The sequence below is a fragment of the Juglans microcarpa x Juglans regia genome, chromosome 3D (genome assembly GCF_004785595.1).
Source record: "Juglans microcarpa x Juglans regia isolate MS1-56 chromosome 3D, Jm3101_v1.0, whole genome shotgun sequence".
NCBI classification, from domain to species: domain Eukaryota; kingdom Viridiplantae; phylum Streptophyta; class Magnoliopsida; order Fagales; family Juglandaceae; genus Juglans; species Juglans microcarpa x Juglans regia.
Window position 1 is genome coordinate 17302825 of NC_054598.1, and position 17145 is coordinate 17319969.

General features: G+C 37.9%; 1 protein-coding gene across 5 annotated transcripts in view; it reads left to right on the forward strand.

Annotated features, from left to right (window-relative positions):
- Window positions 1–17145, forward strand: part of LOC121254465 (sodium/hydrogen exchanger 8) — a 64089-nt gene that overhangs the window by 3631 nt on the left and 43313 nt on the right. For 2 of the 5 annotated variants that reach the window (XM_041154512.1, XM_041154513.1), the window contains exons 2-5: window positions 1773–1823; window positions 1964–2055; window positions 9358–9435; window positions 9502–9659. In XM_041154512.1, the coding sequence (XP_041010446.1) occupies window positions 1773–1823; window positions 1964–2055; window positions 9358–9435; window positions 9502–9659 (379 nt within the window). Of the gene's footprint in view, window positions 1–1772; window positions 1824–1963; window positions 2056–9357; window positions 9436–9501; window positions 9660–16466; window positions 17095–17145 lie in introns of those variants that run through there. The other 3 variants (XM_041154514.1, XM_041154517.1, XM_041154515.1) reach the window with 3 other exon arrangements.

Here is a 17145-nt window from a genome sequence, read left to right on the forward strand (position 1 = left end):
AAGACAAGTTCTCACTCATCGTACATACGGTGCCGCAACTCCCTCTCTTTCTTTTCTCTTTTTATTTTTACTCTCTAACACACACGGCACATCACTTACAAAACACAGAACCCTACCTTTAAAAAATTACCCAATTGTCACTAAGTGGCTCACATGGGTTTCCCTCACTTGGCGGGTTCTACCCAACAGTAATCATTATAGAAGACTATAAATTTTGTCTTCCAAGTAATGTGGAATGCCATCCACCACCTTCTCATACTAAAATTGGGAACATGGATTCATGGGAAAAGAGAAGTAAATGTACTTCTCTAAAAAAGTGAAAAATATGCAAGGAGATTAAATTTTTGTTAGTCATTGAGAATATATTTGCTTCTATGATCATCTTGTATACGTATTTTAAGTCTGTACTTTTTTAAATTAATATCTATAAGTACTTATCCTGAAAAAGAAAAAAAGATTTGCGTCTAAGTAAGAGAAGCTTTGATCATAATAATATTCCATTTCCAAAATCTTAAGACTCCCACAACCATTGGTTGTAGAAATATAAAGAGTCCTGTTGGAATTCAAAATACTATATTCTACTTGCATCCACATCAAATCATGGGCATCACTTTGCCCATTATTCCATGAGTTGATGAAAATGGTGCTCCTCTCTTAATTTGGTTGATAGTATTGGTACTTCCGTGAAGAACTGTGAAAGAAGTGGAGACCACCTAGGAAAACTAAAAAAAGACACCATGTGTATAGCAAATTTGCTATATTTAACAGTAATGCTATGCCATTAACTTTGTCCTGTTTGTAACAATAGATTTATTGTAGGTAGTATCCTTCCTTCAAGTGATGAAGTAGTTGGGTTAAAATGCACTCTATTCTAGCGATTATGATGATGAATATGATTGCATAATAATTCATTTTGTTCCAAATGCTGATGCCACTAGGAGAAATATGAGCTATTTAATCATGGGTATTTGGAGATGTAATACATCTTGTATGTGGAATTTACTTATGAGTAGGTGTTTTCAAGTATTATGGTTGATATGGAATTTGTAAGCACCATTTATGGTATAGAATTGCTAGAAATTTCATACTGTGAAAATTTTTATTTATTTTGTTTTGGACCATGAACATGAGGGGTCCTTTTGACTTTGGTGAACTATAGATAAAGCTTGTGGAGATGGTTACCAAATAATTAAAGAATAATTTCCAGTAAACATTGGCATTGAATAGAAGATGAAATTTGACTGTTATTGCATTTTTTTTGTAAGCAAGACTAAGTTTAATTAGAATTAGGACTGACCTAATTCTCAGAACAGTGCTGAAGGCACAACTGAAAATTAAATTACTGAAGAAATTCATTGCAGCTATGAAATAGGAAAAAGAAGAAAGAAGGATGCCTCCAAAAACATCCAAAAACAAGCATACAGTTATCCAATAATGTTATAAATCTCCTACTATTTTTCAAGCTAATAAATCTTCTTTTTGTGCCCAACATAGATGCCTTTAATCACTTTCAAATTGCTTCACATTTTGCTTCTATACTATGGTGGTAGATAGTTTGGTGGGTCTTGAAGTAAATATTGAGATAGGTTGAGTGCGAAAAACTATTTTGGTACCTGAATGTTTCAAACACCTGGCAGCTTTATGCTTATTTTGATTTTTTCTTGCCTTAAGGTTTCATCTTTAAACTCTGCTCATTTGGTTGATTCCTTAGATGTGTTTGGATTTATATTTTGTTTGAAATTAATGGTAACTTGAGGTTGATTGATGTACAGAATATGGTACTCACCATCGATTAGGGAAGATTGGCGATGGCATTCGACTTTGTAAGTTAATTATATACTTACTACACTACAACACCTAAGATAGGCTTGGCCTGCTACAGTCAGTTTTTTACTCAAGGAGTTTTTCTCATATTTTTTTCATATATTAGCTACTACAAAGGATAAATGTTTTTAATATGCAGGGGCAAATATTGATCCTGACCTTCTGTTGGCTGTTTTTCTTCCTGCACTTCTTTTTGAGAGCTCATTTTCCATGGAAGTGCACCAGATAAAGGTTTCAGTTCTCTAACTCTCAGGACTAATGATTTGAGTTTTTGTTAGTGGAATTGTTCTTTAACACATTCGATTAGTAGACTTTCGGACTCCCTTTTTTTCATTGTTCCACCCATCCACCCACAAACACTGTAACACCCCACTCCCCACAGTTAATAATAAAGTCACTTTTAAAAATCACGTGAGCCGGAGTACTACTACTAACCTTGACTTAAAGATTTAATTTTCTTAAAGAAGCACCGAATACAAAGATTACTTATAATAAATAAAGTCGTTTTGTATTAAAATACTAAAATCATAAATCAGAGTTCGCGGAAGCATTTATAAAAAATTTCTCGAACTTTGTGCTATAAAAATCATAACTTAAAATCTCTGACACGATCTAGGCCATGTCATGCCTCCCTGGACTAAATCCCATCTTGTAGCTATACTTTAATAAAATATTTTGACTTGGGGTGATTTAAAAACATAAAAACAAACTTAAATGAGTCGATGACTTAGTAAGAAACCCATCATAACGTAAACATACTTAACATAAGATTTTTCATAAAATATTTCATGCCGAGAATTTAAACTACGTATGCTTATGACATGCATGACTTATCTTCGCTTATTTGACTTATCTTACTTATCATACTGGACTACACACTGAATCCTATGTTGAGGTTGTGCACTGACCCCACATCTTGGGGCCGTAAAGGGAGCCACTAATAGTATTCTAGTATACTATGGTGGACCACGCTTAGCTCCGTGGCTTGCACATCCACCCATAAATCGCATTAGTACCATGCGTCTGAATGATCATCTTATCAAACTGCTTTTATCTTACACTTGATCTTATGAAAGTTTACGTGTCTTATGCAACGTGAGATGCATAATACATACATAAATATAATATGCAGAAGAAAACATGATGAATGACGTGCTTGCAAATATTATGACATGCGTGGTACATAAATATTGGCTTTCAAAGAACTAGCTTTAATAATAATATATATAACTAGCTAACTATGCTAATCCTAATTTATGATCAAGCTACTTACCTCGTAGTGCTGCTTCCGAAATTTCACTTCATAGCTGGTTACCTATACAAGGTACTATGCATTACTAAATTTCTAGAATCACATGTTATAATACTCTATTTACTTAAATAGATACTATGAAAATAATTTAATAATCATTATGTTTTATTAATAAATACGTGTAAAGTGACCCAAAATGGCTATAAATAAGAGATATAGACTAAAGAGTAGTATGGTAATTGACCGTCCCATGTTTCTTAAACTTACAAAATCTACACAATAATTTACTTGTAAAAGGAGGTAAGGGCCATAATGTAATTTAGTTAAAAAGGAATCTATGCATTGATGAAGGCTACTGGTTCTTTTTCATTTTCAGAGGAATCAGTTAAAACCCATACGGTTTCAGTGCCGAGAGAGTGAAGAAAGTGAGAGAGAGAGAGTTGTGAGAGAAAAAGTGAGTGAGAGAGAGAGATTACAGGGAGAGGATGCGACCATGTGACAGGCTAGGTGCTGGGTTCGGCCGCTACACTTATGGAGGTTTATGATTTTTTTAAATAACACATGGAAGTGAAGATATTTATAGAGAGATTTGGGAGAGGGTGCCAACGAGTTCGAGCTGGACTCGGTCGCGGTTATTTAATAAGAGAGTTTGAATTTAAAAATATGATTTAATAGTTCATTCAATGTAGGATTGACAGTGATTGAGACTGCGTTGGGTATTTCAATCAGTGATAATTTTAAATTGAAATAAATTTATAATGGTCGATCTTTAAATTAAAAAAAGAGTGTAACTCGTTTAATAAATAATAAATAGGATTTAACCTAGTTATTGAGTCTAATTAAAACTCCTAATTAACCTCAATAATTTATCGGCCGTGGGCTTATCCAACATGGCCCATTAAATATAATTTAGGCCTAATAAAAATTTTCAATATTTTGACCTTAGAATTATTGGGCCGGGTTGTTACAAACACTTCCTCCCCACATATTGTGTAACACCCCTTGGGCTTGGAACTGGGTGTGGCCCAGTGGCTTGATTTGTTTGTCGGTGGCGGTGTGAGGAGCATAAAGTGAAGAAGTTGTACATGGGGCTGGTTTCGTTGGTTTGAGTTATAAGTGAGAAAACAGACAGAGGGAGAAAGCTTGGGTGCATGATAAAGAGGGTGCTTATGCATGGAATATATATAAAAGGGAAGAGAAGGGCATTCGGCACGAGGAGTTTGGGTGGGAGAAAGTGGTATGAGGGAGAAGTACTCTAGGTGCAGTGCATGGAGAGGAGTTTAGAGATAGAAAAATGTAGTCGTCATGTTGCAATAGGGGTGTAGTGGGTGTGAGGGTTTGGGCATTATCCCATTACCTAAGGATTGTCGGTTTGGGCGTTCCCATTACCTAAGGATTGTCGGTTTGGGCGTTATCCCATTGCCTAAGGATTTTCAATTTGGGCTTGTCAGTGGGCTAACTCTATAGGCCCATGGGCATATCGAGTGTTTATCCGTCCAAAAATCTCAATTGGGCTCCATATAAAATTTATACGCTAGTGACAATATTGTAATACCATTAATAGGACTGTAAATAAACAATACTACTTGACAAGCTGCTCAAGATCAGCTCAATCAAACTCGAGTTCAGCTCGATTCATTTATTAAATTAGCCATTCGTGAACACAAAATTATGATCTATTATTAAAAGAAACAACTTGTATAAAGTTGGGTTTGACTCGTATAAGCTTTTATAAACTCGAACAACTTCATATTTATTATTTGTGGCCTTATAAATAGATTCTTTGTTTTTTGAACTTTTCTCTCCGTACACAACTTTTCCTTGCCAAAGAACCCTAGCCTCCATCATCCCTTCAACCTTCTATCGCCGTCCCACTCTTGCCGGCGGCCTCTCTAAACCCTATCCTCCATCCCCTTGATCTCGCCATTGTCTCTCTCTCGCACAGAGATAACTCCAGTGTCAACGCCGACACTCATCCACCCACTCTAGTCCGGTGAGTGACTGCGCACCGCTGGCACACACAAGATCGCCGGCCCCCGGCGACTTTGTCGAGGGTTGTCTGACGATTGCAGGCCTCCGATGACACGGTTTTTTACTAGATCCGTTTCTGGTTTCTGTATTCCGTCATCTCCTCAAGCGGCTGATCTGTGTTCCTAGCACCTCCACCAACACAGACAAGACCCGCGACTTCATCAAGGAACTTTCAACGCCGGTACCATCTCTGGTGAATGAGTTTTTGAGCAGTCTGGTTTTTTTTTTTGCTGCGCAGATCTGGTTTTTTCGGGGTCTCACTCCAATGATGGGAAGTTTGATCTAGTGAAAGGTGTTTGATCTGGGGAAGTTTAATCATGGGCATTCTTAAACACCTTTTAATAGAATCAAAGGTGTGTATAGTGTCTATTGAGGGTGGAAAGTATTGTTGTATCACAGATAGGGGTAGGAAGGTAACCAAGGAGATGGTGCTCAGTTATGCCAGTGCTTATTGGCTGGCCAGTATAGTGGAGGAATGTGTTTTATCGGAGGGAGGGAAAGACTTCTTCAAGATTTATAGGGATGGAATCAAAGCTTTGTTTGTTCATAGGAGGTCGAACGCTTATAGGCATTTTTTGGAAGTAACTGACTATGATGGTGGTAGGAGGGGTCTTGGTCTCTTAGCGATCCCAGAAGGAGTGGAAGGAAAGGGTTGGAAGAGTTTTTCTATGGAGTTGAAACAAAGTTTGGCTAAGAAGGCTCCAGTCCTTGCACCACAAATGAACAGAGAGGTAAAGAAGGGGAAGGAGATTGTGAGGCAGTCCGAGTCGTATGTAGAGGTGGCAGTGGGTGGTTTAGGGAAGAGGGTGGCAGCGTATGGAGTTCCTAGTCATCTTCTAGCGGTTGAACAAAAACACAAAATGGGAGGCATGGCAGGGAAACTTTCAGAGGGACTTGGTCTGAAGAGGGAAGGGGCAAGATGTCAATTACTTGAAATGGAAAACTGTCAAGGAGAAAACGAGTTGCAAAGGTATCTACGTAGTTTGAAAAAGGAGGTAACGGGCGTGAAGGAGGATTTGAAATTGTTTAGAAAGGAGATAAAGTCTTGGATTTTTAAGATAATCAAAGGTTTGGGCCTGAGTTTGGGCCAACGTTTGAGGCCTTTAAAAGTAGGAAAAAGGAAGTCTGCAGGGTGTAATAGTTTGAGGCCAGACAAAGGGAAGGCCAAACTTGGGCTGGGCCGCATAAGCCCACTTTGCCTTCCAAACCTGAAATGGAGGCCGAAGCTCCATTTGCTCGTGTTTGAGAAGGGGTCCATTTCTGGGCCAGTTTCACGGTCCAACGGAAGTCCTGGGCTAGAGGAGACCCTTATCTCGGCGCCGGTGACAACAACTCCTACACAGAAATGCATGCAAGCTTCTATGGAACACTTGGAGGAGGTTTCTAACTTGTCCCCAGTCATATTGGCAGAGAAGGCGATAGGTTGGGTATCAGAGATGTCCACGACAGGAGCAGAGTCTCTGGAAGGCTTGGAGCACAGTGGGAAGACACAAATAATAATGATGGGACCTTTGGCTTTGGTTCCGTCATGTGATCATGGTGTAACGCCGACGTCTAAAGTAGGGTCCGTCGAAGCTGCACACACAAGGTCGCCAGAGGTGAATGGACTTGCTGCCAACCCAGAATCTCTAATGGAGAGTACCATTGGTGTTGTTGAGGAGGCACAAGATTTGAACAAGGGTTTATCGTTGATACCGTTTGGAACTACGTCGGGTGCGCTACATCAGGGGAAGACGTTGTCCCCTTGGTATCTCTTCCTCCACTAAACAATATAGATGGATCATCTTCGGATTGGGTTTTGCAAAAGGTTAATGAGATTCAGCATATTGTGGGAATCTCACATGGAGGATGTGAATACCAGTTTAAAGCTCTAATCACTGAGATTGAGGCGAGCCACTTACTTGATACCAAATCAAGCTTTAAGAAAAGCAGGGAGTTGAAGAGTCTTTTTTGTGCAATCAACTATGACGCTAAAGGTGGAAGCTCAAGTCGAGGGCATAAAGGTTGATGTATGTTGGCTAGTCTTTCGGATAGAGGGTATTTTGGATGGAGGTTGGGCTATGGGAAACATTGGGTTGGGGTTGGGGAGGTGTGATTTATTCTAACTCGGGCTTGATGTATGTTGGGTAGTTTTTCAAGGGTTTTTGGGGCAATAGGAGCTTCTAGTATGGGTTAGGGATTTTCTTGTATACATCTAGTGTACTTGGTTACTCTTATTGTTATATATATAATTCTTTTACTTATAAAAAAAAAGTATTTATTATTTGTTTATAGTATAATTTTAACTTTATGACGAGAATATCTTAATTATTAAAAGGACGAGGAAATCATGTTGTTACTTGTATACCATGTGCAAAGATACTCTTTGGTGTACTAAACTTACCATCTAATAGGCCTAGGTCCTAAAGCTTTTGGGATGCTTAAAAGTTCTTTTAAAGTTTTGCACAATAAGTAGTAGGAACTCTCTGAAATCCTTCTTTTTATTCAGACCCTTGGCTGAATTATGGTAAGCATCAATTGCATGATTTCCACCATGTATCTGCTACTGTTTAAGTGGCTTAAAAGTTCTACTTTGCAAGGGTCACTTTAAGCCACTCCATAACTCCCTGGGCAGGTCTGGTCTTGGGCCCAGAAGCGAGATTATGACCTAAAAACTGCCGAGTATGTGTATTCTTGTGGGCTTTGTAACCAGCCATGTGTTTCTGGAGTTTTACTTGCTGTGACTCCAACGTATGCCTCACACTAAGGAAATGTGAATCATTGAAAGATGTTCCTTGGAGAAGCATTTGGAGGACTAAGATGCCTTTAAAGGTGGCATTCTTCATATGGGCGTGTTGCTTTGATTCAAAGAAAAAGGTATTGGTGAATCATATGGGTATTGCTAGAATATGGTTTGGACATTTAGATTTATGCTAAAATGGAGCTTTAGGTTTTTATCGCAGTCAGGATTTAGGTTGGAGAAAAAGTAAAATAGATGATGGTTTTTCGTTTGCTGGTATTGTGGAGAATTAAAACAAGAAGTTTTTTTGCATAGAAAGAAAGGAAAAAAGGGGAAAACAGAATCAGGGGATAGGAATTACCTTGATAAATAAAAAGAAATTAAAATAAGCAGAATGCAGAGGCAATGACAAACAACTGTAAAATGAGCCTAATCATCAAAGAGCAAGGCCAAGAATCTGAAGGAGGCCAGACCTATGATCAGACAAACACAAGGTACCCCAAACATGTAAGATTCGTAAGGTAAACATTCTTCGACACTCATAGATGACCCTGATCATTTCTGAAAGCTTATCTCTGCAGCTCGTGGAATGTCTGGGGGGAGGTGGAAGCTTTGGTCCTGTCAGGAGGCATACAAACACTCTCTCCCGGAAACCATCTCTCCTTAAAAAATACAACAAAAAGTCCAAATTCACATGGTCATATGGCATTTCTAGGTCCAATTTCCCTAGAATCCCTAGTTTGATTCAACTATCATGACATTCAGCGATTATCAGAACTGAATCTAATATCTGTTGCCCCTTGATGAAAAAATTTTGAGAGCTGGAAATAGTATTTGCTAATACTATTTTCAATTGATTAGCTAAGACTTTGGAGATAATTTTATAGATGCTTCTACCGAGGCTGCAAAGACTTTTGCTCTTTTTATTCTTCTTATTAGTTGGGTGTTTCTTTTGTGTACTCCATGTGTACTTGGGTTGTACCCCTTTTGCTTTTCATAAAATGCATTAATTGTGAAAAAATGCACCATCAAATTGATCACATGATTTCTGCATCAGCAAAAGACAATGAAATAAGAGAACACAAGCACTTACAATCTCTGGCAGCTGTAGAAGAAATATAGTGATCAAATGATTAACTATCAGATGCTAATTTCTTACTACTGTGGAATGACCAAGTTTTGCTTCTACAATGATTACCTGTCAGAAGCTAATTTGAAACTGCTGTACACACAACAAAATCAACTTCAAGAGAGATAATGGCGATTGCTTCCTCATGTTCATGGAATCTTAGCAAGAATAGTCAATCAAATGACTTCATCGTGTCTTGTTCATATATCATCATCCTGCAAAATGATATTTTCACCTTAACGAAATAGATATCTTCATAGAATTTTAAATACCCTATTTAGCTCATTGATATGTATGATTGTTAATGACTTACTCTGTTGGAGCAATTGTAGCTTCAGGCAAGTCATCAATAATTTTTCAGAATTTAGTGAACTAGCTGTTTCCCACTCTTTTTATGTGCAGAGGTGTCTTGCACAAATTATATTCCTTGCTGGTCCAGGTGTTTTGATTTCGACCTTCTGTCTTGGTTCTGCTTTGAAGGTATTTTTACCTTGCTGCTTAGACTACTTGTTTGTATCACATAATCATGCCTGTGATATCCTGCAGTTCACTTTCCCGTACAACTGGAGTTGGAAAACATCATTGTTGCTTGGGGGACTTTTGAGTGCCACGGATCCTGTAGCTGTTGTTGCTTTATTAAAAGATCTTGGTGCCAGTAAAAAACTAAGTACAATAATTGAAGGAGAATCCTTGATGAATGATGGGTATTCATTTTCAATGATCTACTACTTTTTTCTTTGTTTCTGGTATTGCCATTTAAATTATATGTTTAGCTTTTGAAATCTACCAGTTGTATGTATGTTTTCTCCATCCTAAAGTGAGTATGTCTTTTCTTTTTTGGGATGTCCCAAATGAATATCCCCTATCAAAGAGTCAAACCATTTTCACCTGTATTTTAGATTTGCCAGCCCCTTTTTTTGATAACGATGAGGACTGAGGAGGCATCTCCATGATTTCCCTACACCTCAGTATCTCAAACCTTACGTCAATCTGGGTGGCATTGTGGCAAGGAGGTTCTTGAAGGCAGCTTGTCAGAGGGAACTGGTACAATTTCAGCGTTTGGAGTTGGAATAGGTAGTGAACGGGCTGATTAGACAAGGGCACGTGGGCTTGGGGGTGGGCTTGTTGCGGGTTCACTCTCAATCTATGGTTTAAGAGTCTGCAGGCTTTGCCGGTCCGCAAGATTGATGGGCTTTACTAAAACCAAGTCAAGTGGGCCCAAACCCAAGGCTATGGAGAGGGGTAAAGTGAAAATTGCACTGGACTTGCGTTGCAGAAAAAGTGTGGAAGAATTTGGTCCCTTTACAAGTTGTAGAGGGTGGCAGGAGTCTTTGAGCATTTTCTGCAAGGTCCAGTGTTGGTTCCGAGCTTGTGGAGTGGATGTGGAATTGGTGTGGTAGGCAATGCAAGGGGGTGGGGGGGCTTAGGACGACATTGTCTCTCTGTGTTTATTACCCCAAAATTCATCCTCTAATTGGGTATGAAATCTTTAATTTTTCCTCTTTCTTGATCCCTATCCTGTAGGGACAACATTTGAATCAATAGAGAAAAAGAACTTGCCATTTGTTGGTTATTAGGGGTATCCTTGACAAAATATCAAGTTGACTCACTTGTCTTTGTGTTGATGGTTACATGTGCTAAGATTAGGGTTGAGAGAAAATAAAGGGTAGACCAAAATCATGTCCTACCCTCTCACTACTGCAGTATGTATATATACTATGGAGTACATTTTACATTTTTACCCTCATTGGGTATTATGCCCTTTAACCCTCCCCCTCAAGTTGGAGCATATATGTCATATAAACCCAACTTGGAACAAGTAAGTTTCAACCGAATATGGCATAAAGGCTTAGTAAATAAATCTAGTAGTTGTTCTACATACTTCACAAAAAGGTGTAGAAATATCACCACTAAGCACCGGGTGCAGATGGTTTAACCATGGAATTCTTTCAATCTTGTTGGGAGGTATGGTCAAGGAGGAGCTTTTCTCGTTTGAAAATTTGACAAAAGCCTCAATTGGATATTTATTGCGTTCGTCCCCATGAAAGTTGAGGTTTTGGATTGTAGGATTATCACCCTATTAGTCTTGTGAATGGGTTGTATAAGATCGTTTTAGTAGTCCTTGCTAATAGGATGATTGTGGTTATCGAGAAGATCATTTTGAAGTCACAAAATGCGTTTGCTAGAGGCAGATAAATTTTAGACTTGGTGCTCATCACTAATTACTGCATGGATAGCATAATTAAGTCCAGGTATATTGTGTTAGTTAGATATGGGGAAGGCCTATGATCATTGGGATGTAAGACATCTTCACTAGCCATAAAGTATCTTGGCCTTCTGTTGGGAATCTCTTTCAAGGCCGAGACTATTTTGTATGATGTGTTGGAGAAGATTGAGCGTACGTTGGTGGGGTGGAAGAGGAAGTATCTTTCAAAATGGGGTTGGACCACCTTAGTTAAGGGGCCTTTGTCAAACCTCCCCTAGTATTTCTTATCTCTTCCCGCTTGTGTGGCATCTCATATCGAGAAGCTCCACCGTGACTTTTTGTGGAGCAAACTAGGTGGGGAGTTCAAGTTCCACCTATTGGTGCATTTGGAGGAGGCAGGCTGGAGGTTGTACTGTAAGAGGTGGGCTGGGGGTTCGTAATCTAAGGGCATTCAACAAGGCTCTCCTAGGTAATTGGTCGTGGCACTATAACCACAAGTAGAGGTGTAAAAGACCTGGGTTTGAGCGAGAAGTGGGTGCTGGTCATGTTTGTTTTATTTTTATTCTTATACGAGTCGAGCTCAAGCTTAACATCGACTTAGGATGCGTTTGGATGTTAAGTTGAGTTAAGCTGAGTTAAGTTTTTTATGAATAGTAGTGAGTTGAGTAGTGGAAGAAGTTATGTGGGCCCCATCTAAATTGAGTTTGAAGTGTGTTTTGGATGTTAATATGAGTTTAGTACTATTTATGAGAAATTGAAAAAGGTTGTGAGTTCCATGTATAAAGATGTTTTAAGTTGAAAAAGGTTGTGGGCCCCACGTGTAAGAAGGTTTTGAGTTGGGATGAGTTTGTAATTTGAGAGTTGGGTGTTTGGATGTTAGACTTACCTTAAAATTAGATTAAATTCAGCTGAGCTTAGCTGAGTTTGGGAACCAAACGCAGCCTTAAATTTTTGGTTTTCGAACAGCTCAGTTATTATTCGAGTGAGTTTAGCTTGTTCACAAGCTACTTCATTTGAACAAAATAGATTATTTATATTGTATTTATAAACTATTACAAACAAACTTTAACTTTTTGTTAATATCTTTATAAAATTTATGCATACATATATGTATAATTATAGTCATAAGGATTCAAGTAATATGTATAATATTTAAAACACAATTTCCTTTTATCTCTTTATATATTTAAGATATTCACAATATATACAATACTAGTAAAAATAATAAATATTAAGTCATTGAAGTTTATACGAGTTGTATAGTGTAATAATTAATCATAATTTTGTGTTAACGAATAGCTAATTTAATAAATGAATTGAGCTGAATTCGAGTTTGACCAAGCCGATCTCAACCATGAGAGGGAGGCCTGTTTCAAATATGGAGGGGGGGTAGTAGGCGGTGTTCCAATGAAATTTGGAAGTGGCACATGGAGTGGGGTTGTGGAAAAAAAAAAATCAGGAGGGGCATTTCTAGACACCAGATTTGTGGTGGGTTATGGGTCTAAGATTGGTTTTCGGCACAATATATGGTGTGGTGATAGGGTCCTTAAGGATCATATTTTGCAGTTTACAAGATTGTGTGTGAGCGTGAGGTTTCTGTGGTTGAATTAATCAATAGTGGAATGCTAGCTTTATTAGGGTGGCTTGTGATTGGGAAGTTGGTACTTCACATAATTCTTCAATTTGCTTTATTCATTTAGAATAAGTAATGATGTAACATACTAGTTTTGGATTTAGGGTATATAAGTAATTTTCCTAGTAAAATTATTTATTTATTTATTTTTTAAAGTCTACAGGGCTCGACCGGCGCTACGTTTCTTCTTGAATAACACTTTGTAACTTGAGACCTATATGAAATAATAACTATCACTAAATTTGTTTGGAAACACATAAGTACTAATATCTTACTTAATTAAATCCACAAATCTAAAAATAGTGTTAAACACTTCAATAAATCCTAATATCTAAATTACTTAAAATACTAATTTATAATTTTAGAAGAATACTCGAACTATTTTAAAATAATTCATAAAATTTAAATTCTTAGACTAAGTTTCAGTTCTTAACATAATTATTAAATCTTATAAAAAACCTAATAAACTTTATTAAATATTCTTAACATCATAATTTTATTAAATTCTTAATATAATAATTTTATTAAATTCTACTAAATAGACAAAGGAATATTAACAAAATATTTGCAAAACATCCTTATAAAAATAGTCTTTGATTAATATATTTATTTAAGAAAAATTGACTTTTAAGATGTTAAGCCCAATAAGTTAGTAAACTGTTGTTGAAATAAAATAAAATCAAATACAAATTAAAGTACAAGTCCATTTAAAATAATTATAATAGTTTCTGTAAAATACTACAATCTGGCCCATAACATAATATTACTACACGAGTCCAACGACAGAAAATAGTCCATCCCACGCATACAAGGGCCTAAGGCCCAATGGCCCATCAAAAATAAACTCACAGGTTTCTGCCAAAACCTGAAACACATGGCTTAAGAGGGAAACAGAGAGTTTGAGAGAGAGAGAGAGAGAGAGAGAGAGAGAGAGTTCTGCGCAAGGGGATTTCACCGAGAGAGGGCTGAGTGCAACGGCGGCACTGGGTGGCTGGGAGTGACCGGCAACGAGACTGGGAGTTCCTATGGTGGTGCGGCACAGAGTGAGGGAGAGAGAGAGAGAGAGAGAGAGAGAGAGTTTAGAGACAGAACTATGCTAACCGAAAACTACCGAACCAAAACTATCGAGAGGAGTAACTCGTGAGCCACCCCAAAATCATCTGCTTCTGAAATATCCAGAGTATCAACACACTTCCGTTTAAGCCTTAGGTTCTTCCCAACTGCCACCGAGCACCATAGGACGTCGGAGCACCACCCGTGAAGCCAGAAACTGCCGACCAGCTCAGCCCCAGCGCACCCACTCCCTTCCGGTAAGACCTCAACCGCCGCCAGCCTCTGTTTTGGTTTCGGTAGTTTTCGGTTAGCATAGTTTTGTCTCTAAACTCTCTCTCTCCCTCTCTCTCTCCCTCACTCTGTGCCGCACCACCATAGGAACTCCCAGTCTCGTCGCCGGTCACTCCTAGCCACCCAGTGCCGCCGTCGCACTTAGCCCTCTCTCGGTGAAATCCCCTTGCGCAGAACTCTCTCTCTCTCTCTCTCTCAAACTCTCTGTTTCCCTCTTAAGCCATGTGTTTCGGGTTTTGGCAGAAACCTGTGAGTTTAATTTTGATGGGCCATTGGGCCTTAGGCCCTTGTATGCGTGGGATGGACTATTTTCTATCGTTGGACTCATGTAGTAATATTATGTTATGGGCCAGATTGTAGTATTTTACAGAAACTATTATAATTATTTTAAATGGACTTCTACTTTAATTTGTATTTGATTTGATTTTATTTCAACAACAATTTACTTACTTATTGGGCTTAACATCTTAAAAGTCAATTTTTCTTAAATAAATATATTAATCAAAGACTATTTTTATAAGGATGTTTTGCAAATATTTTGTTAATATTCCTTTGTCTATTTAGTAGAATTTAATAAAATTATTATATTAAGAATTTAATAAAATTATGATGTTAAGAATATTTAATAAAGTTTATTAGGTTTTTTATAAGATTTAATAATTATGTTAAGAACTGAAACTTAGTCTAAGAATTTAAGTTTTATGAATTATTTTAAAATAGTTCGAGTATTCTTCTAAATTATAAATTAGTATTTTAAGTAATTTAGATATTAGGATTTATTAAAGTGTTTAACACTATTTTTAGATTTGTGGATTTAATTAAGTAAGATATTAGTACTTATGTGTTTCCAAACAAATTTAGTGATAGTTATTATTTCATATAAGTCTCAAGTTACGAAGTGTTATTCAAGAAGAAACGCAGCGAGGTAAGTAATTTGATCACAAGTTTAGGATCATCACAGTTCAGTTTATAGATAATTAGTATTCAAGCCAGTTCATTTCCAGCCAATTATTTATGCACCACTCATGTCATATGCAAATATGTCATCCAGCATAACATACTATTTTGTCATTCCGCATCATGTTTAAATTCAGAAATTATGATTATGTATGCAATATGTCATGCATCTCATGTGTATAAGACATGTAAGCCATCTTAAATTCAAGTGAAAGATAAGATCAGATCAGTTAATAAGATAGCCATTCAGATGCATGGTACTAATGCAGTTCAGTTTTAGGGTGGATGTGCAAGCCACGAACTCAGTCGTGGTCCACCTAGAATACTATCAGCGGCTCCCCTTGCTGCTGCGGGATGTGGGGCCGGTGCACAATCTCGCACACAGGGTTAAGTGTGTTGGCCAGTCAGATAAATCAGATCAGTCAAATAAATCAGATCAGTCAGTTAATTCAGTTAAAACAATCATGCATAGCACAAGCATCAGTATGAATAGTCATGAATTTTAAACTCTCAGCATGAAAGTTTTTTTTATGAAAACCTTATGTTTAGTATGTTTACGTTGTGATGGCTTTCGCTGAGTCATTGACTCATTTTAGTTTGTTTTTATGTTTTTAACCACCCAGGTGATGATGATAAATACGAGCAGGTAGGCCAGGAGTAGAAGGAACATTAAAATTTTGTTCAGACTTTCTAAACTAAAACATGCTTTTATGACATGAATTTTGTTCAATTTATTTCATTTAAATTTTTGGAAGACTTTTTATTAGACCTTTTCTATAAAATAAATTTCTGATTTCATTTATGGAATTTGAGATCTCTTGCCGGATTTTATTTTTATGAAAAATACGTGACACTCCTAGCCTTTGGGAAGGGGGTGTTACAAATGAAGAGGTGGCTAAGATGTTCTGGATTCCCTATAGGAAAGGGAAATTCTCTGTATGTCCATTCTATAAGGCCATCACTACTCAGGATAAAAATATTTATCCTTAGAGAAGCATCAGAAGGAACAAGGTGTCTCTTAAGACTGCATTGTTTGGATGAACTACTTCCTCAGGAAAGATACTGACCATGTATAATCTAAGGAAATGTTAAATCAACGTTATTGATTAGTGCTGCATGTGCCAAAATAGTGGAGAAACTATGGATCATTAACTCCTTCGATGTGAGGTTGCTAGGGCCATATGGAATGATTTTTCGGTAGAGTTGCATTAGCACGACCAATGCTTGGTAAGTGGTTGATCTTCTTGCTAGTTGCACTACTCGACGCCAAGGATTCAGAATGCAAGGAACTAATGATTTAGAATGTTGAGGGCACTGTGTGGGTTGAGAGCCCCACATTGTGCATGTTAGGTTGAAATGGTCTAAGTGGTTACATTTTAGGTGTTGTGATACTGTTACGTCTTATTGAGTTGTGATATTTATAACTATGAGCATTGTTGATGTCAATTTCGGTATGCCCGCTGCCCTACTTAGCACTTGCAAACAGACTTGACCCTTGGCTATTCAGAGGGAAGCCTTCGATGCCAACGTTAGTTCCTTTGCCACCTCCTCTGGGGGAGGTATATATAAAAAGGAAAAGGAGATAGTTAGACAGATGATCTTGCCTTTCAGCTTTCCTCCTGCTCGCTATATATTATTTAGAGCGTAGTGGCTGCCTTTCCTTTCCTTGGGTGATTTGACGTCTGTTCATGCTTTTAAGTGGACATCATTGCGTTTACTATGATGTCCTCTCTTGAACCCTATGGCGTTCAGGTTTTGACACAAGCATGTCCCTTGAGGGGGCACTTCACCCATTTAATGCAGTAATCCTCCCTGCACCGCACAAGGGAGGGGTGGGTGATTCTGACTTGCCCTATGCCAATTGAATCCATAGACGTTCTTGGGGGCGCAAGTCTCCTTGTCCGCACTCCGCCAGTTCGCCTTAGTGCGGTTTGTTGGGCCATCCTCGTACAGGCTGCTCGAGGCCTGCGATTAGGCCCATGGGCCTCCAGCCTGTTTGGTATTGCCCATTTTCCCTTAATAAGAAGCATTGATGTTGATGGTATTAATA